General features: G+C 50.2%; 1 protein-coding gene across 2 annotated transcripts; it reads left to right on the top strand.

The window, feature by feature from the left end:
* The first annotated feature begins 2,713 nt into the window (after positions 1 to 2,713).
* AGFG2 (ArfGAP with FG repeats 2) lies at positions 2,714 to 20,026 on the top strand. 2 transcript variants are annotated; one of them, XM_061590826.1, is made up of 12 exons: positions 2,714 to 2,862; positions 7,424 to 7,517; positions 7,820 to 7,935; positions 8,160 to 8,280; positions 10,062 to 10,185; positions 10,987 to 11,112; positions 12,300 to 12,402; positions 13,445 to 13,509; positions 13,599 to 13,685; positions 16,080 to 16,220; positions 17,366 to 17,451; positions 17,711 to 20,026. In XM_061590826.1, the coding sequence occupies exons 1-12, from the start codon at positions 2,798 to 2,800 to the stop codon at positions 17,783 to 17,785; spliced, it is 1,203 nt and encodes a 400-aa protein (XP_061446810.1). In that variant the 5' UTR covers positions 2,714 to 2,797; the 3' UTR covers positions 17,786 to 20,026. The 2 variants fall into 2 exon arrangements, with proteins under 2 accessions (XP_061446810.1, XP_061446809.1); XM_061590825.1 differs by lacking the exon at positions 2,714 to 2,862 and adding an exon at positions 2,875 to 3,154.
* Positions 20,027 to 20,420: the final 394 nt, after the last annotated feature.

The following is a 20,420-nucleotide window of genomic DNA, read 5'->3' as shown; positions in this document are numbered from 1 at the left end:
TTATCCATGCCATTGATAACTTTATCTCTAGAATCTTCATTAATTTCTTCAGAGATAACATTGAGTTCCAAACAATAGATTTTATTTCTAAAGTCCATAGACTCCAAATCTTGTTCCTGTTCCACGTTTGTTCCAATCTCCGGGATCTCCTCTCTCACAGGGACCCCTGTTCCAGTCTCCAGGGTCTCCTCTCTCACAGGGACCCCTGTTCCAGTCTCCAGGGTCTCCTCTCTCACAAGGACCCCTATGTCTTTAATCTCCTGTGTCTCCAAACAATAGATTTTGTTTCTAAAGTCCATAGACTCCAAATCTTTTTCCTGTTCCACGTTTGTTCCAATCTCCGGGGTCTCCTCTCTCACAGGGACCCCTTCCAGGGTCACCTCTCTCACAGGGACCCCTATATCTTTAATCTCCTGCTTCATTTTACTCAATTCAATTTTCAGCTCCTTACAACCCTGTCGCAGGTTTTGTTTCGTTATCTCAATCTCATCCATTATTTTCTGAAACATAGTTATTTCCAGATTCTCAGCCACTTTCTTAATTGCCATTTTAAAAGAAAAATATAGGAAAACCACTTCTTATTTCAGCAACAATTGGGTTAATACTCCAAACTTGGTGACATCACAGTATAAACAGAGCAGACAGCCTTATCTCTCCATGCTTAAGTAAACAAAATGCAGTTCCCAGGATCGAAACAATTAATGGCGGTCGTCAGGAAACAGATTCGTCAAAATAAAATAGACCAAAAAGAGAGTAGTCTCAGACAATATAATATTCTTCAAAATAAAAATCTGGAATAGAAATCCCTCTTCTGTGTATATCTTTAGAATGCAAATCCAGGACAGCTTTTTGCAACAAAAACAGAGATAAGCTATTAATTAGTGAGTAGCAGAGAGAAGTTATGGCTCCCCAGTGAGATGTCAAAAACCGATCAATCTGGCAAATCTCTTTTAAACAGCAACAATTTAAGTCAAGTAAAAGAAAAATATAGAAAGAAGGGTGCTTGCCTGTTAGTGCGTTCTCTCTTAGAAGATAAGATGAACGTTCGCTTTATCAGATAGAGCTTGTTGTTGAAAATCCGTCCCACCTTCGTCGGCTGGACCTCGTCCCATAAATTAATGAGATCTGGTCGTCCCAACAAAAATAGGCTTTGAGGTTAATCTCTTCGTTTCTCCCTACCCGGGAGAAGTTTAATCAGTCAAAAAAAAAAAAAAAAACTGACTGATATATCTGAATAAGCTTCTTTTGAGGCAGGAGCCCGTCTCAAAAGCAGGCACAGGCTAAGTCACCCTTCCCGGAAGTCCCTGTTCAGATCTTGTAAGTTCACGTCTGTGACTTCCTTTATGGAATCAATCCCTCTTTTGTTTGGCCTTCCTCTTTTTCTACTCCCTTCTGTTTTTCCCAGCATTATTGTCTTTTCTTCTAGTGAATCATGTCTTCTTATTATGTGTCCAAAGTATGATAACCTCAGTTTCATCATTTTAGCTTCTAGTGATACAACCTGGGAGACCAGGGTTCAAATCCCCACACAGCCATGAAGCTCCCTGGGTGACCTTGGGCCAGTCACTGCCTCTCAGCCTCAGAGGGAGGCAATGGTAAACCCCCTCTGAATTCCGCACTTTCGTAGGGTTGCCATAAGTCGGAATCGACTTGAAGGCAGCCAACAACACCACCCAATTATTTGTCTTTTTCGCAGTCCATGGTATCCGCAAAGCTCTCTTCCAACACCACATTTCAAAGGAGTTGATTTTTCTTTTATCCGCCTTTTTCACTGTCCAACTTTCACATTCATACATAGAGATCGGAAATACCATGGTCTGAATGATCCTGACTTTGATGTTTAGTGATACATCTTTGCATTTGAGGACCTTTTCTAGTTCTCTCACAGCTGCCCTCCCAAGTCCTAGCATTCTTCTGATTTCTTGACTATTGTCTCCATTTTGGTTAATGACTGTGCTGAGGTATTGATAATCCTTGACAAGTTCAATGTCCTCCTTGTCAACTGTAAAGTTACATAAATCTTCTGTTGTCATTACTTTAATCTTCTTGACATTCAGCTGTAGTCCTGCTTTTGTGCTTTCCTCTTTAACTTTCATCAGCATTCATTTCAAATCATTACTGGTTTCTGCTAGTAATATGGTATCGTCTGCATATCTTAAATTATTGATATTTCTCCCTCCAGTTTTCACACCTCCTTCATCTTGGTCCAAGTAACAAATTGGCAACCAGTACAAATCCCTGAGCAGAGCCTAGCTTACAGGGTCAGCAGTTCGGCTGCAGCATTCTGCACTATCTGCAGTTTCCAGCCACATGCTCTGCTTGCGGGCTTCCCTTTGGGGCATCTGTGGGAAACAGGACGCTGGGCTCTTCTTATGGTTTTAATTTAATGACAGGAATGGCAGGGCTGGAAACGTTTACCAGAAAACCTAAGTTATAGTAAATGAAGCGTGGTTTAAGAACGAGGCTGTAAATTCTGAGGTAAAACTGCGAAGTCGGTTGGCCTTTTCGGCAGGAAACTTCCTCACCACCCTCTCCACTCCTCACCCTCAGGAGGCACGGCCCCGCCCCGCCGAAAAGGCGGGAGGAATTCGCGCATGCGGCTTGAGAGGTAGACTGCTAATTAATAGGAAAGGACGGGGGAGCGGGCGTTTGGAGCTTGTGCGCGTGCGCACTGACAACGCCTGCTCCAAAGGTTGAAAAAACCCTCACACCAAATATACACACATCCCTTTGCAGGCCGTGCGCTGCCCGCCTAATTCGGAGCACGCGCAAATGAAGCGCCGCCGCGAGTCTCCATATGCGCGTGCGCGAAGCAGTTCACGGGCGGTGGCGAGAGGGGTCGGTGGGCCTAAGCCCAGCCAGGTCAGAACGGAGCATGCGCTGGGCACGGTGGGGCGGTTTCTGGCTCATGCGCAGTGTCGGCGGCGGCAGTGACAGCGAGTGAGGGGCCCAGGAGCACCCGGATGGCGGCGACCGGGTCGAGGAAGCCGAGCTCCCCACGGGACTCGGAGTCGGAAGTCTGGTCCCGCCGCGTGAGGGAGCTTGTCAGCTCCGAGCCCGCCAGCCGCCTCTGCTTCGAGTGCGGCCAGCGCGGTGTCACCTACGTGGACATCACCATAGGCAGCTTCGTCTGCACCGCCTGCTCGGGGGCGCTGTGAGTGGGGGGGGGGAGGAATGGGGGCGGGGCCTGGCTCACGAGGCGCGCGCGCACGCGAGAGGGCGGGGCTCCAAGTTGGTGGGAGGGACGGTTTCCATATGGAACCCCTCCCAGGGGCGGGGCTAAAGGCGGATGCAACAGCCTTCGCCAACCTGGTGCCCTCCAGGTGTTATTGTACTTCATCTGCCGTCAGCTGGTGGGAGTTGTAGTCCAGCGACATCTGGAGGAGTAGGGAGATGCTTGTCAAGTATGTGGTCACTGATACTTGGGGCACCTCAAGACTTGTCCTCCATTCTTTTCAATACCTACGCCAGCCATTGCCAACCTGGTGCCCTCCAGCTGTTTTGGATTACAGGTCCCCAGTGCTGGCTGGGGCTGATGGGAGTTGTAGTCCAAAGCAGCTGGAGAACACCTGGTTGGCAAAGTCTGATCTAAATGAAACTACTGGGTAAAGTCGCCTGTACGTTTGGGCTGTGGTGTCATCAGTATGCAAATGACACACAGTTCTGCCTCTCATTTCTGCTGCCTAACCCCAAAGAGACATTTGAACCCTGGACTGGTGCCTGCCTGGGGGCAGTATTGGAACATAAGAGCCTGCCATATACAGGGCTAAACTGTTGGCCCATCTAGCCCAGGACTGTCTACACTGACTGGCAGCTGCCCTCCAGGGTTTCAGGCGGGGTATAACCAGCCTTACCTGGAGACACCAAGGACTGGGCCTGGGGCCTTCTGCATGCAAGGCCAATGTTCCACCACAGAGCTGTGGCCCTTCCCCATTGGGATGCATGAGGGCTAACAAGCTGGAGCTTAATCTGCATAAGGCAGAAGTACTGTGGGAAGTTTGCTCATAAGAAGAGCTCTGCCACTGGATCCGGCCAGAGGGGGCCCATCCAGGCCAGCCCCCTGTCCTCACAGTGGCAACCGGATGCCCAAAGGGAAGCCCGCAAGCAGGACCTGAGCACAAGAGCAAGTCTCCCCTCCTGGGGTTGCCGGCAACTGGTTTTCAGGGGCATCCTGCCTCTGACAGTTGAGGTAGAACATAGCTGTTGTGGCTTGTAGCCATTGATAAGTTTATTCTCCATGAATTTGTCTAATCCTCTTGTAAAAGTCATCTGAATGAGCTCTGGGTGTAGCTCACAATCCCCTGGAAAGGCCAGGTACACAGTCTAGGATGGCTTGTGGCCTCAGAGTTGTCTTTGAAGCTGTTGGTGATGGCAGGAGTGCTTTCTAGCACAGTCGTTGTTGTTGTTGTTGTTATTATAAGCAACCTAAATCAATATACAGTAACAAACTTAGTTTCATTCAGTAGCTGTGGCCTTAATTTGTGTATCGTTGGTTGTTATATCCTGCTATTCCTCCTACAGGAGCCCAGGACTGCTAATAACAAGCATGAATTAAAACTATTCTAAAACAAAACAACTGAATTTGTGCTAACAATTAAAACAAGTGCAGCAAATAATAAAGCACTGATGGAAATCAGCAACAATTGGAAGAGGCTAATTTCCACTTTGGGATGCAGAAAGGCCTTTGGGGTGGTAAGGGAGGTTTGTTGCAAGACAAAATAATCCATTCCAAACCGGTCTGTGATGCTTTCCATGGTCTTTGGCCTTCAGTAGCCAGTGGAAGGCAGAGGTATCTGTTAGCTAAATAAATAAATAGAGTGTTGTAAGCTCCCTTGTGAGTTGAAAGACAGGTTCAACATCTTTTAACTAAAATAAATAAAATCTCAGTGGGTGGAAGTTGTTGCCCTTGATGGTGGGGCATATGGCTGACATGAGAGCCTGCAAAGTGACTGTGGACATAGTTGACCCCATGAGGGTCTTTGCATGACTGAAAGACTTTAGGCCAGCCTTTGCCAACCTGGTGGCCTCCAGAGGTTTTAGGTTACAGCCAGTGTGGCTGTATCCTGCTAGGGCTAATGGGAGTTGTAGTCCAAAACCTCTGGAGGGCATCTGGTCTGGGAAGGCTAGTCCTCATGGGAGAACTCTGGTTGCACATGGTACAGTTGTAATAGAGGTATACAAGATTATGCATGGTGTGGAGAAAGTGGATAGGGAGACGTTTTCTTCCTCTCCCACAATGTGAAGTCAGGAACATCCAGGGAAGATTTAGCACAGGCAAAAAAAAAACTTCTTTTCACAACTCATAGTTAAACTATGAAAGTCGTTGTCACAAAAGGCAGTGATGGCCACCACCTTGGATGGCTTTAAAGGAAGATTAGACAAATTCATGGAGGGAAAGACTAGCAGTGGCTACTAGCCACAACAGCTATGTTCTGCCTCCACTTTGGGAGGCAGTATGGCTCTGAGTGCCAGGAGGGCAGAGCGCTGCTGTTGCACTGGATCCTGCTTGCAGGCTTGTCATTGGGGCATCTGATTGGCCACTGTGAGAACAAGATGGTGAACTAGATGGGCCCACTTTGGCCTGATCCAGCCACAGGACTCTTCTTAAATCAATTGTGCCAAGAGTTAGAACTCTGACTCCTTCCTCTTCTTCCCCCTCCTCCACTCTGTAATTGTAAATGATTGCTCCCTAATTCAGCTCTCGTCCCAGAGAGAGTAATCTCTGTGTGAGGTTTGTGTTTCTTCCCTGACTGGCATTCTGAATATTTCATTTTCGTCCCTCTTAATAATTAACCCCCACAGGCAGAAAATTCTTGCATCAGCAGTTCAGAGTGGCAAGAGATGGGGAAATGACTGAGCCAGGAGGAACCTAGAGGGCAGAGTCTAGGTGCTACTTGGCTCTCTTACCGGAGGGCACAGATTCCTGGGTTCCAGAGCTCATCAGCTCAGGGCAGGGTGTGGCTGTGTTTTCCCTGGCAGCACAGATAGCTCTCATTATCACTCCTCATCAAGGTGTCTCTCTTGTTAAAGGACACTCTTCATTCACCACATGCTTTTCACAAAGTGTCTCACCAAAGATTCCTGAATGAGTTTAGCAGCCATGGAATAAGAGGAGAGATCCTTTTGCGGATCAGGAACTGACGAGGAAACAGAAAGCAGAGAGCAGGAATACAAGGACAGTTCTCCCAGTGGAGGGCTGTAGCAAATGGAGTCCCCCGAGGATCGGTATGGGGACCTCCTGTGCTTTTTAACTTGTTCATAAATGATCTAGAGTTAGGGGTGAGCAGCGAGAGGGCCAAGTTTGCTGATGATGCTAAATTGTTCAGGGTTGTTAAAACAAAAGGGGATTGTGAAGAGGTCCAAAAGGTGAATGGGCGGTAAAATGGCAAAAGCAATTCAATGTAAAGAAGTGTGAAGTTAGGCATATTGGAGCAAACAAGAATTTCACATATATGCTCACAGGGTCTAAACTGGTGGTGACTGACCAGGAACGAGACCCTGGGGTTGTAGTGGGCAGCTTGATGAAAATGTCGACCCAGTGTGCGGCAGCTGTGAAAAAGGCCAACTCCATGCTAGGTATCATTAGGAAACATATTAGAAAATAAAACTGCCTATATCATAATGTTGTTACATAAATCTATGGTGCCGCTGCATTTGGACTGTTCTGTGTATAGTTCTGGTCACCTCACCTCAAAAAGGATATTGTAGAGCTGGAAAAGGTTCATTAAAGGGCAACCAAAATGATCAAGGGATAGAGTGACTCCCCTATAAGGAAAGGTTGCAGCATTTGGGGCTTTTTAGTTTAGAGGAAAGGAGAGTAAGAGATGAGATGATGGAAGTATATAAGATTATGCATGGCACGGAGAAAGTGAGTAGAGAAAAGGTTTTCTCCCTCTCTCGTAAAACTAGAACTGGTGGACATCCAATGTAGCTGAATGTTGGAAGATTTAGGACAGACAAAAGAAATGCTTCTCACATTGCAGAAATAAACTGTGGACTTTGCTCCCACAGGAGGCAGTGATGGCCACCAACTGGGAGGGCTTAAAAAGAGGATTAGACAAATTCATGGAGGAAAAAGCCTACCAGTGGCTAGTAGCCCTGATGGCTGTGCTCTGCCTCCATAGGCGGATGCAGGATGCTTCCAATTACCAGTTGCTGGTAGCTGCAGGAAGGGAGAGTGTTCTTGTGCCCTGGTCCTGCTTGCGGGCTTCCCTTTGGGGCATCTGGTTGGCCACTGACAACAGGATGCTAGACTAGATGGGCCACTGGCCTGATCCAGCAGGCTTTGCTTATGTTGCTAAATGCAAAATGGAGCCCAGGAGTCCAGGTTTCCTCTCGCTGTCTATCCTTCCTCCTCCCTTGGTGCCCAATCAGTGGCTATAACCAGCAGGTGCTCTTCTCTTTTCTTCCCACCCGCATGCAGCCGTGGCCTGAATCCCCCTCACCGGGTCAAATCTATCTCCATGACAACCTTCACGGAGAGCGAGGTGCAGTTCCTGCAGTCCCGTGGGAATGAGGTGAGCTGGAGGCCAGCTTGGGCCTTGACTCTGGTCTGTGTCAAGGTAGCACCTGCAAGGGACCATCCTTGTTGTTTTCATCCTTCCCCACATATAAGGGGATTCATCTAAGAAAATGCCCAAAGAGCAAGAGACAAGCTTGATATTATGACTGTGGAGTCAGCGGAAGGCCCGAGGGAGGCTTCAGAGGGGGGGTCCTTTGCTTTCCTCCTGTAGCCCCTTCAAGCCCACCCGCTTCCCAAAGCACCTTGGAGTCCTGCATTGCAGCCCCCTCCTCCTCTAATTCTGCCGCCCCATCCCAGGCCTGTCGGAAGATCTGGCTGGGCACCTTTGACTCGCGGACGTCTTCGCTGCCAGATTCCCAGGACCCTCAGAAGGTGAAGGAGTTTCTGCAGGAGAAATACGAGAAGAAGCGATGGTGAGAGGGGAGGGGGTGGAGGTCAGATCCACAGCTTATTACTGTGTGTGGCAAAGGATGCAGCTGAAGTTCTGCAAAGTGGAGCAGGGTGCGTTTGTTTGCCTGTTTTTTCATGTCATAGTCCAAGGTCAAAATGTTGACGTTTGGCAAGAAATTAGGGGATGGGGTTGTTTGGGGGACTGTCCTCGCAGGTAGCTCACTTTCTTCTCTGGCTTCCCCTGCAGGTACCTCTCACCAGAGCAAGCCAAGGGGCTGCCCTCTCTGACTTCCCAGAGTTCCATGACAGAGGTCAAGACGCTGCTGGGAGACTCGGGAGCATTGCCTACGGCGGCCAAGCCTAGCCAGGTTGGAACTAACAGGCCTTCTCCTGACTTGGCTGAGTTGCCAAGAACTTCTTTCTCGTCTCTGGCCAACCCAGACTTGGCCCCATGCCTCTTTCACAAGTAGTCCTGCTCTAGTATCAGAGCCACTGCCAGCTGTTGGGGAGCCGGGGGGGGGATAGCCAAATTCCTTCAGGCTGGCCTCCCGAGCCCACTAACCCTCAAGTCCATGAGGGACTCTTCAACTGTTACAGCAGCCTTGGCGTCCCACCTCTTGGCGGTAGTATGATGATGTCATTCCACCACTTGCCACATGACCTCGCAGACTCCTGCAACAAGAGGTGTGGATGGCCTGCAATGCCACAGCCCATTTACAGCCTGGGGTTCCTTCACTGGGCTTCTAGTTGCTCCTGGTTCTTCCCAGGCCCCCTCAGTAAGGGATCCCAGAGAGTGGTTTCAAACAAACAGCCGAGCTCCTTGTTTGCGTAAATGCTGGCATGTGCAAATGCTTTGATTTGAATTCCTGCATTGCGCAGGGGGTTGGACTTGATGGCCTTATAGGCCCCTTCCAACTCTACTATTCTATGATTCTATGTTTTGTCTAAAGGATTTGTAGTGTCACAGCTCACTTGCTCCAAAGAATGAGAGCAGGAGGTGGTGAGCCGTGATGATCGTTGTTCTTCTGGCACTTCAGAACATTCACGCAAATCATCCCTGCACTACAAAAGTCACCTTGCTGTGGTCTCACTGCTCACTTGAATGCATTGCACCCTTTCTGGCTGTTTGTGCCTGTGCCCTGGGCAGGATGCCCTTTGAGTCTCAGGCTCTAAAGGAAGACAGCTTGCTTCAAAGGGCAATTGTGGTGGATGCCAGGCTCAGAGAGGAGCAGGGAGCAAGATCTCTTATAGGTTAGATTATTGCAGTGCATAATACCTGGGGCTGCCTTTGAAGATGGTTTAGAAACTGCAGCTGGTGCATAGTTCAGTGGCCAGATCGCTGACCAGGGCAAGATAGTCTGAGTGTATAAAACCACCGCATAGCTGCACTGGCTACCGGTTAGTTTCTGAGCTCTATGCAAAGTACCAGTTTTGACTTATAAAGCCTTTTGTGGCCCAGGAAGCAAATACCTCAAGAAACTTCCTAACCGTTAGAGCTATACAACAATGGAAGCAATGACCTAGGGAGGTAGTGGGCTCTCTGACACTGGAGGCCTTCAAGAGGCGGCTGGACAGCCATCTGTCGGGCATGCTTTGATTTGGATCCCTGCATTGCGCAGGGGGTTGGACTTGATGGCCTCATAAGCCCCTTCCAACTCTACTATTCTATGAAACACCTCTCCCCACAAGAACCAACCCATAATCTGAGGCCCTACTCCATGTGTCCACTCTGAGGGAGGTGTGGAGGGTGGCAATACGAGAAGTGGCCTTGTCATGACTGGCTGCCCGCTTGTGGAATGCTCTCCCAAGGGAGGCCTCCTGGTGCCATCACGGTCAACATTGAGGCACCAGGCAAAGATGTTTCTTTTGACCCTGGCTCTTGGCCCTTAGTTTAGAGCGGGTGAAGATACTCCTGCCCTCCTCCGTGCCTGCTTTTGGGGGGGGGGGGTTGCATGAGACCTTTTTCATATTGTTGTTACGTGTTTTTAGGCTCCAGTTTTGTTCTGTGTTTTTTTACATTTGGTTTTAATATTTGTATGTTGTAAGTCACTTTGAGTTACTTTTTGTTTTTAGAAAATGACTAATAAATGTCATTAATAATAATAGGGCAGGAATGTTGGCTTTCAGGTTGACCAGCTTTGTTTTCCAGACCACGGACCAAGGCCCTCAGCCAGCCAAGAAGGGCAGCACAGACCTCCTGGCTGACATTGGGGGGGACCCTTTTGCTGCTCCTCCGCCCGGAACTGCTTTTACAGCCTTCCCCGCTTTTGGGGGTGAGTAATGTCCCTTGGTTTGTGGGAGCCTCCTCATCACACCAAAGACAGGGCAGCTCAAGCAGATGTCTCTGGCTAGAGAGCGTCCAGCTGGCCCTACTTTGCGGCTTTGTGGCTGAGGAGGCTTCAGGTGGGTACCTGCTGGAGGGAGCGGGGCAGAAGAGGGAAGCCCAGGCGGTGGGTGGATTGGTGGGGCTGTCCTATGAAAGCAGGAAAGCAAAAGCATTTGTGGCTTCTTAATTTAGAAGATGGACCACTAAGGCAGCGGTAGTGGTGGGGATGACATAAAGGCTTAAGAAATTTTGATTTGGGGTGAAGGAGATGTGTAGAGGGAATGTTCTCCCTCTCTCACAGCAATTGATATTGATATTCAGGGTCACTTGATGACATTGATGGGCAGGACGTTCAGGACAAGCAAGAGAAGTCACTTCCTCACGCAAAATGGGGAGCCAGCTTTAAAAGGGCATTAGCTGATGGAGGAGACGGAGCAGTCATGTCAGTGACATGGAAACATCTCCTGCAGCAGAGGCAGCAGCGTGCCACTGAATGCCAGTTTGGGGGGGGCATGGAGAGGCACAGGCAACGGGAGGGCCGTGACCTTCATGCTGTGGTTGTGGGCTCCCCAGAGGCATCTGCCTGGCCATTTGCAGGAAGCAGGATGCTGGCTTAGGTGGACCTTTGGTCGGAACCTGCGCGACTTCCCTTGTGCCTGCGTAGAGAGCTATCTGTGCTGGTTGAAGGCGGGACAGCAGGGGAGGTGTTCTGTTGCCCCATTCTCCACCCACCCTGTCTCTCTCTCAGGCCAGATGCCAACCCACATCGCCTTCACTACTTTTGATGCCTTTGGCAGAAGTCCTGCAGGAATGGTGTTTGGGGACACGTCAGCTTCGAGCCACAGCCCTTTCCAGAGCCAGCCCATTGTAGCAGGTAACATGCCCCTCAAGGGCAGTATTTGTATTAAAAACAATAGTATTTTTTTTAAAGATGCTCACTTAATTGGGGCTACCTTTCTAGTGGACTCCTGAAACATTGCAGCCGTGCTTTAAGCAAAAACATTGTTCTCCCTATCTATGATTCAATGGTAGGCTAGGGCAGACACTGGGAACTGGATCTGGCCGGGGGATGGCGCCCAGATCATTATCTCCCCTGCCCGCCTGTCACTCACCTGATATCTCATTGACATGACACCAGGTGAGCCTTTTTGACCTGCACGGGTCTTGCGGAGGGCTGTGCCCAGGGCTTTACAGCTGGTGTCAATCAGCCGAGCCAAGTAGTTACCTGGCCCACACCTCACATTATATACCTGCCCCATGCACGCATGATGTCAGGTGTAGGGCAGTTTGGTGTGGCTTGGCATGAAGATCTCCTGCCTCTCTGTGGATCTGTAAGATCGCATAGATCTTCTGGGGGAATTCTACTTGCCGCACCGCACCCTACAGAAAGTCACAAGCTGGTGACCTGAGAACGGGCACTTTCTGCGGCTGCCCCTGAATTGTTGAGCACAGCAGCCGTCAGTGGCTTCAGGCCTCCTCAGAAGACTTCTGTCTTTCCGCCCAGGCTTCCCCAGACCCATGAAGATCGAGCCCTGTTTGCGCATTTGAATCTTCTGGATTTATTTGCTTTCTTTCATGTTTTCTTTTGCTGTTTTACCGGTTTTAGGTTGTATTTCTGTTTTAATGATATATTGTCTGGAGGTTTTTTTAGACAGTGCACCACTTAGAGATTTCTGAAATATTAAGCAATGTATAAATATCTTTAAATGAATACATGATAAATAAAATGGACAGGTGGAGGAAAAACTCCTGACTGTTAGAGCCATACGACAATGGGACCAATGACCTAGGGAGGTAGTGGGCTCTCCGACACCGGAGGCCTTCAAGAGGCAGCTGGACAGCCATCTGTCGGGAATGCTTTGATTTGGACTCCTGCATTGCGCAGGGGGTTGGAGTTGATGGCCTTATAGGTCCCTTCCAACTCTACTATTCTGTGATTCTATGGGGAGGCCTGGTGGACCTAAGTTAGGCCGAGGGGGATGGGGTGGAGGTTCTCCACCCTGGGCAAAGGCACCCCCATTGTATCCTTTTTACCGTTCTGTCTCCTCTTCTTCCTTGCAGGGAGTAGCCACATGGGCGGATTCCCTGCCTCTCCTGCCAGCCAACCAGGGGCAGGCATTCCAGACAAAGGCGGGGCCTTCAGAGTGGGAGGAGTTCCAGGCAGGTACTGTGTCCCATCCTGTTCTCTTCTGTCCCTTCCATGTGATGGGGGGTGGGGTGGGTGGGGGCTGGAGGAGGCCTTGGATGGCCATTTCCTGTCTGCTGTTATCTGCTTAGGGCAGCTATCCAGTTCTCCCTCACCTATTGCTGCAAGTAATGCAGAGGACCAATTCTAGAATCTGTTCAAAACCAACGGCAGCATGCTGTGAGATAAGGCGGGTGGGGGGATCCGGCTTCATCAAGCAATCAGCTTATTTGTATTCTGCATTGTAAGAAAAATGTGCTTAAAGGCGTTTAAAACAACCTGACAGCAACAGCAAAACTTCAGTATGTCAAGCATGTTGAATAATGATCCGTTTTATACAACAATAATTCATTCAACAAGGAGCCAGCAAGATAACAATACACAAGCAATTTAATCACATTTCAAAATTACTTAATTCATAAACCCCACACAACAATAGATCGTAAGTGAAAGACCAGAAATCATAAATAAACGTAGATACATAGCATCATTATTTTAACTGGAATAACGAATGGCTGATCGTTAGTGGGCTCCAAAACAGTTGCCAGGTCGGGACTAAGGAGGCATTTAATCCAAAATCTTGTTGGAGTCAGCGTTATGCTCTGCAAAACTCTCAGAAGGGGCATCTGACAAACACAGACAGTCTAACTTGAGCCCAACTTTGCACAGAGGGTCATGATGGGAATTGCAGCCTTAGAAATGGACAAACAGCTTGTTTGCGCTGGAATCCTGTGGGGTGTGTGTGTAGGGCTGCATGACATTTGGTGGTCAGGATGACTTCTCCTACCCCAGTTCTCTTTCCTTCAGTAGTGGCTTGGCTGGCTTATTCAAGTCACTGGGTTAGCAGGCACTTCCGTGGCCTGTGGCCTGGATTGAACTGGTGGGGCTGGTAAGTGGGTGGAGACTTCTGCCTTTGGGCCTCCACTCGTCCAGTCTGAGTGAGCACCCCGTCTGTCCGGAGCGTTCCCCCAGCAGCTGCTCTTCTTTATGCTGAACTGGTTGTTCCTTGTCTCTTTGCCAGTGTCTTTGGGACCCTCAGCCAATCGCCTGTTCTGCCCCCGCCCAGCCCAGCCGCGGCCTATGGGGGTGAGTAGCTCCCCTCCTTACCCTCAGGGTAGATTGGTCTAATGTCATTCTGATCCCACCGCTTCCCTCTCTCTTTCTCACACTTCCAGCCTGCACCAACCCCTTTGCTGCATCTGCTGTTGCTCAGCCCACACTGCCTTCCACGAACCCCTTCCAAACCAACGGTGTGGCCCCAGGTGAGCCCTTCTCTGTTTCTTACCAGGCTCCCCTGGGAGAGTGGGTTGAGGGGGAGCTGGGCAGGGGAGGAGTAGGAGCTTGTGCCGGAGCCTCCTCAAGCCCTCCCAGTGCCTTTCTCCTCCCAGCTGCCTGCGTGGCGGCCAGCCCTCCTTAAGAGAGCAGCATGAGACGCTCTTGCTCAAACAGGCCTTTAATGACTGATAAGGAGAGCCCTGCAGCAGCAGTAGCAATATTATTATTACAGTAAGGCCCCGCTTTACGGCGTTCCGCTTTAAGGCATTCCACTGATGCGGCGGCTTTCGTTTTTAATTTAAAAGCTATTTTTTCTCTTTTGCGCCGTTTTGCGCCGTTTTGCGCCGTTTTCGCGCCGTTTTCATGCGACGCGGCCCATTAAAGTCAATGGGGTTCCACTTTACAGCGGGGGTCCGGAACGGAACCCACCGTATAAGCGGGGCCATACTGTATTTTATTTTATTTTATTTATACCCTGCCTTTCAGCCAAAGGCCCTCAAGGCAGCTTACAAAGAAAAATAAACACAGGTATAAAAATACAATGAAAGCAATACAATTTACAAAAATTAAATAACAAATAACATTATCAACAATCAGTCCATCTTTGATAAGGGTTTTGCATGTTTTGGACCAGCTTTGTACAGATTAGAAATTAGGCAGCGGCAGCAGCAGGGTCAGGCCCGAGGGCCCCCCATCTAGTCCAGCACCTTGTTCTCACAGCAGCTGACCAAATGCCCCAAAGGGAAGCCCGCAAGCAGGACTTCATCCACGATTCCCAGGGACTGGTCTTTGGAGGCATCATGCCTCCGGCATTGGGAGCAGAGCAGAGGCGTCGTGGCCAGCAGCCCGTGGAGCCCAGGAAGCTGCCCTGTTCTAAGTCAGACCATTGGTCTGTCTAGCTCAGCATTGTCCACCCTGACTGGCAGCAGCTGTGCAGGGTTTCAGACAAGGGGCATTCCCAGCCCCACCTGGAGATGCTGCCAGGGACCGAACCCGGACCTTCTGCACCCAAGGCAGATGCTCTGCCCCGAGCTGCGGCCTTCCCCAAGCGGCTGCCTTGTCCTCCAGCAGTTGCCAGCTCAGCAAGTTAAGTGCTGCTGAAAGCGTTCGCATCCCTCGCTCCCCTCCTCCCATTTTCTGTCATGTCTGAGGTTTAGAAATCTCAGTTGACCAGCCGTACGTGTCTTAGTGGATTAATCAGTCAATTAAATTTCCCCAAAACCATGCCCCACGTCCACCAGGGGCCTTAAAGTGCCCTCCTGACGGTTCCTTGGCAAAGGAGCCTGCTGGGATTGGCTGCACTGTGGGGCTCTCCATAGCCCAGCTGACTCCTGCCAAAAGCAGGGCTTGCAGTCGGCACCAGTCAGCAATGGCTTCAAGCTGTGCTCGGATCTTCCTTTGCTCTGTGGCTTGAACTCAAGCTGCACGACAAAGGGGAAAGGGGCCACCTGATGTCATGGCGAGGTTGGGTGGTTGGCAAGTGAGTGGCCTCGCTCACCTCCAAAGCAGGGAAGCCAGGATCTGGCCTGCTGGCTGGAAGAGCTTCCCCAGCTCTGGTGTCAAGCAGCAAACATTCCTCCTTTGTTTGTAGAGGATGCCCACTTGTGGGGGAGGAGTTGCCATTGTTCCATCTATCTGCATGTTCTACCCTGAGGGGCAGCAATGGCTCTGCAGGCTTTCAGGCAGGGAGTCTCTCCCAGCCCTCCCTGGAGATGCCTTTGTGGATTGGACCTGGGACCCTCCACATGCAAAGCTGGTGCTCTGCCCCACTGAGCTACAGCCCTGCTCCCTAAGCTATGGTTAAACAGTAAGCTTGATTAAACATTGCAAGCCCGATAGGTGTACAGTTGAGAAATAGCGCAGCGGGATAGCCCAGGTGGCTTCACAGCAAAGCTGTGGATGTTGGGCAGCAACCACTGTGGGCAGCAGGGTCTGGGGGAGGGAGCCCCACGTCAGAGGCTGCCACGGGCTCACAGCCCCATTTATATGCCACTTTCCAGGTGGGCCTCACGGAGAGGCTTACCTAAAGACACTCAGCGATGATAACTATTACACAGTTGTTCAAAAGGAGGAAATTGGGAAAGACTGCCCTTTTCTGAGGGCATGTCTGTTTCTGCTGCTTCTCCCTCCCCTCAGGGCACGGTGGCCCTTCAGAAGCGTATTGGGGCAGTGAGTGGGGGTGGGGAGGTAGTGGGGGGGGGTCCACCTCTCCTCCCTCACACACACATACGGCAACGTAATTGAGAAGACCAACTCTGGGGTCAAATGGGAGCCAGGACTCCTGGGTTGTCTAGAAGGGAGCACAGAGAAGACTCTGGGCTCCTTCCTTCCACTGTCTCTTCTTCCTCCTCCTCCCCCTGCCCCCCGCTTTCTTCTTGCAGGCGCCTTCGTGGTAGGGTCTCCCAGCAGCTTCTCTGCCTCCCCTCGCTCCGGCATCTTTGCACCCGCACTGCAGCAGCAGCAGCAGCAGCAGCTGCCTCTTTTCCAGCCACAAGCGATGCTGGGTCAACAGCAGAATGGTGGTAAGAGGCTTTTCTGTTTGGAGGTATGGTACGCACACTCAGAGAAGCTGTGGGGCTTCACATTGGAAGCCATATCATTCCACAACCTGAATCTCCACTTTCCTTTTTCTAAAAGTAAGGCAAGTTTCTAGCCATCATGGGCTGTCAAGATCAGCTTGATAGGCTGTATATGTGGCCAACATCTCTGAGGCCAGAGGAAGGCTATTGGATTTCCCAACGTAACTCGTTGCCCCCTTTCCCCACAAGTAAGTGTGTCCACACACCATTCTGTTCTCAGTGTGAAGCAGAGCATGCTGAGAAAATAGACTTGACAATCCTGAGTTTACCTCTCCCTCCCTGTTGTTGAGTGCCACAATAGCAGAGGACTCCTCTGGAAAATCAGCATACTCTGACTCCCCAGGAGTGTGCAGAAGCCACCTGAGCTATCAGCCTACAGAATGTGGAGCACAGGGTGTGTCCCAAGGAGAGAGTAGGTCACCGGCCTGTGTGATCTGCAAATAAATTCTTTCTGGCCCTCAAAGACACAATGAATCTAAGCAAAACCTCTTTCCCACCCGTTACTCCAAGACTCATCATTTGTACATAAATGCCAGCTTCCTGGGTTGTGTTTTAGGTCATAGAATCATTGAATAGTAGAGTTGGAAGGGGCCTATAAGGCCATCAACTCCAACCCCCTGCTCAATGCAGGAATGCAAATCAAAGCATTCCCGAGAGATGGCTGTCCAGCTGCCTCTTGAAGGCCTCCAGTGTCGGAGAGCCCACTACCTCTCTCGGTGATTGGTTCCATTGTCGTCTGGCTCTAACAGTTAGGAAGTTTTTCCTGATGTCCAGTCGAAATCTGGCTTCCTGCAACTGGAGCCCATTATTCCGTGTCCTGCACTCTGGGACGATCGAGAAGAGATCCCGGCCCTACTCTATGTGACAACCTTTCAAGTATTTGAAGAGTGCTATCCTATCTCTCCTCAGTCTTCTCTTCTCCAGGCGAAACATGCCCAGTTCTTTCAGTCTCTCCTCACAGGGCTTTATGGCCAGTCCCCTGATCATCCTTGTTGCCCTCCTCTGAACCCGTTCCAGGTCTTCTAAGATTTTACCTCATTACAGTAAAGGTTGCCTCCGCTCTTCTCCCCTCTCCTTGTCTCCTCCAGGGTCCCCCTTCAGTGGATTTCCTGGCACCAAACCCGGGCCAAGGCCCCTCGGGCAGCCAGTTGGCATCTCTACCAACCCTTTTGTGGTAAGGAGGTCTCCCCTCTTCCCTCCCTTCCCCCCCACTCGTGTGATTTCCTTTGCCCACTCCTGAGTGTATGGAAAGGGGAGGGAGCATGCATGTGTGTGTGCGCGTGTGTGTTGCCTTTTGTCCAAGCCTTCAGAGCGTTTGGATATTGTCTTTCAGAGCCTGTTCGTTCAGTTGATCTGTGTGTGTGCGTGCATTGTTGGTCTTGCTCCCCCCTGCTCCACTCACCTGCTGCCTTTCTGTCTGTTGTCTCCTACAGGCCCCACAGATGGCCACAGCACCGGCTGGTCCTTTCACCCTGGCAAAACATCCCCCCACCAACCCTTTCTTATAGCGCTGGCCCTGAACAGATGCCGGAGGAGACCCCAACTTCCCTCCAAGAATGTGTGTGTGTGTGTGTGTAGGAGAGCGTTGTCTCTGCCACTCGGGCACTTTACTCTTCTAGTCCCTGGCTCCGCCTGGACAGGGACAGGCACTTAAGTGCTTTTACTATTGGCCATTATGAGGGGGCCTGGCCCCAAAGCAACGCATGATGGGACTTGTAAGGCAGCTGAGCGGGGCACTTACTGGAAATCAGGCAGTGATACACACTGGGGAGAAAAGTGGGGGGAGGGGGAAAGATAGCCCCAAGCTAGAGAGATGAGGTGGTGTCCCTCTTAGCAGTGGGACTCCATGTCTAGAAGAGATCACTCAGCAATGCATGCTGGGAAAACAGGAAGTCCTTGACACTGAGCCTTCTCTGACCAAGGGGCTTCTTTACAGCAACCCTCTGCTTGCCCCTCAGTCCCTCCAGCCTCCCAACAGCCCTTGCTGTTGGTGGATCTGGATTGTCAAGGGGGAAAGAAGGGAGTTCAGGTTTTTTTCTTTGCATGGATCCGTCTGCCTTCCCCTCCCCTCCCCCAGTGGCACTTGTGGCATTCTCCTTGGCCTTTCCTGGGCTCCCTTGCTGGCCCTTCAACCCAGTGGGCGTGGAGAGGCTTCCAGGCCTTCTTCTCTAGGGCAAAGGTGCCCCAAAGGGGGAAGTAAGAGAGGCTTCCTGCTTTGAATCCTCTTCCCACACTTGTTGTCCTCTTCCTCTCATGATTTTATTGCACTAGGTGGGGAGAGGGATGTGGAGAAGGGTTGGCTCTTGCTTCACGTACTGAGTACGAGCACTAGCCTTCACTTCCCAGTCAGCTGCTCTACACACACGCACACACGCTGCTTGTGAGCAGAGGAGGGCTGGAGCAATAATGATGCCAGGCCACACTGATGGAAGCCAAGCGCCTTGAGTGGCCAGTCCCCAGCTCAGTGTGGCTTCTGGAGCAATGGAGGTGCCAGGTTGACCCACACCACAACAGCCCTCGTCTCTTGAGAGCAAAAGCGTTTCAGAGTGTTTCCTTCTGCTGCCCTTATTCCAGGCATGGGGAGCCTTTGGCCCTCTAGATGTCCCATCAGTCCCTGCATCAGGCCTGACCAATAGCCAGGGGTGATGGGAGCTGTAGTTCAGCAACATCTGGAGAGTCAAAGGTTCCCCACACCTGCCCTACACAGAAAGCAGGAAAAGTAGAGGTTGGCAGGGGCCTTTTTGCACAGGTTTGGCCTAGGCTTCTGGTTCTGTGCTTTCATGCAAAACTCAGAAAGGTTGGGAAACTGGACTTTGCAAAGAGTTCTGCCCCTTGGCCTTGCATTGTGTGGATTCCTTTTGCCTGTCTTGTGGCCCGCTGGGCATTCCTCACAAGCTCTGTAGGGATACTGACTTCTTGAGGGAAGGCCCTTGGGAAAAACCCGGGTGAAGTCTCAGATTCATCCTGACAAGTGCAGATGGTGATCTCTCCACCCCCACCCCTGCTGAGACGGGCTCAGAGTTGTCTCTGTTTGTCTGAGCACTGACCCTCAGCAAATATGCCCCTACTCTGCCTCCCTGTGATGTCCAGATTTTCCAGTCCCACCCTAGGGAACCCCAGAAAGCCCCCTTGAGTTCTTCTACCAGCCTCATCTGGTCAGACAGTGCCTGTTGAGTCCAGCTGCTTTTTATGCTGCCCAATTTTAGAAAGCAAAAGCAAGGCTTGTTTTTCTTTTTGTGTGTGTGTGATTTCAGGAAATCTGACCAAAGCTAAGTCTCAGTAACTGTTTCTATTTGATTGAAAGCAGGAAATCAGAAGTGGGTGGAAATGTTCTTGCTGAATCTTAATGTCTGGGAGCAGAAAATTGTGGCTTTGTTAAACAAAAGGCAGTAGTCCTTATTTTGTTTGTTAATTGTGCTGTAGCTCTTACTACTTTGCACTCCCCTCTCCTCATCCTTCGTCCGAACACTTTTCACCCTATGGCTCTTTCCAAAGGTCATGAGGATCCCCTCGCGGTATTTTACCTGTCCGAGGTGCCCATGTCAGCCGGGGCTTGTTTTTGTAACCCCTAATCTCTCCCCTAAGAAAGAAGGGATTGCTCCTTAAGGAAGACTGGAGTTTATATTTTCAAGATAAATATGGACTACATTTTTAAAGATATATATATCTATATGCTCACAAAATATATAAACAACAAGACGTTGCACTCAAAATGTCTATAAATATATGAAATATCTATTTAAAAACAAGCTTGGTGGTCTTGAGTCTTCTTGGATCGTTTTTTCAAACTACCATCTGTGACTACAAAGCAGGGAAGGGTCCGGTTGCACATCTCTGGTTGCTGCCGCTGCCACAAACAGCTTCTGGATTCATAAACAACCTTGCCTTGGCACCCAAAGAAGCATCACCAGGGCTGCAACTTTATCTTTTAAGATGTCACATCTATAAAGTGAGGTTTAAATCTGGATTCTGTGCAGGGTGGGTGGGGGATGGTGGAAGATGACAGCCATCACAACTAGGAATGAGAGGGGCCAGTATCTTGCCTTTGGGGCTTCAACTTTGTGAGTAGAGTGCAGAATGAGCCGGAGCGGGAGGAGACAGAAGGCAGCCATCTTTGTCCTGATCAGTCAACTTTTTATACTG

Source organism: Rhineura floridana, chromosome 11 (genome assembly GCF_030035675.1).
Source record: "Rhineura floridana isolate rRhiFlo1 chromosome 11, rRhiFlo1.hap2, whole genome shotgun sequence".
Taxonomy (NCBI): domain Eukaryota; kingdom Metazoa; phylum Chordata; class Lepidosauria; order Squamata; family Rhineuridae; genus Rhineura; species Rhineura floridana.
The sequence above is the reverse complement of the archived record's forward strand: the minus strand, read 5'-3'. Positions and strand labels throughout refer to the sequence as shown.

Excerpts from the sequence above, each read along its gene's own strand:
- AGFG2 (XM_061590825.1), top strand. The coding sequence starts at position 2,964 with ATGGCGGCGACCGGGTCGAGGAAGCCGAGCTCCCCACGGGACTCGGAG. Across the intron at positions 7,518-7,819 it reads TGCAGTCCCGTGGGAATGAG|GCCTGTCGGAAGATCTGGCT; the intron begins GTGAGCTGGAGG and ends GCCCCATCCCAG. Across the intron at positions 13,510-13,598 it reads CCCAGCCGCGGCCTATGGGG|CCTGCACCAACCCCTTTGCT; the intron begins GTGAGTAGCTCC and ends TCACACTTCCAG.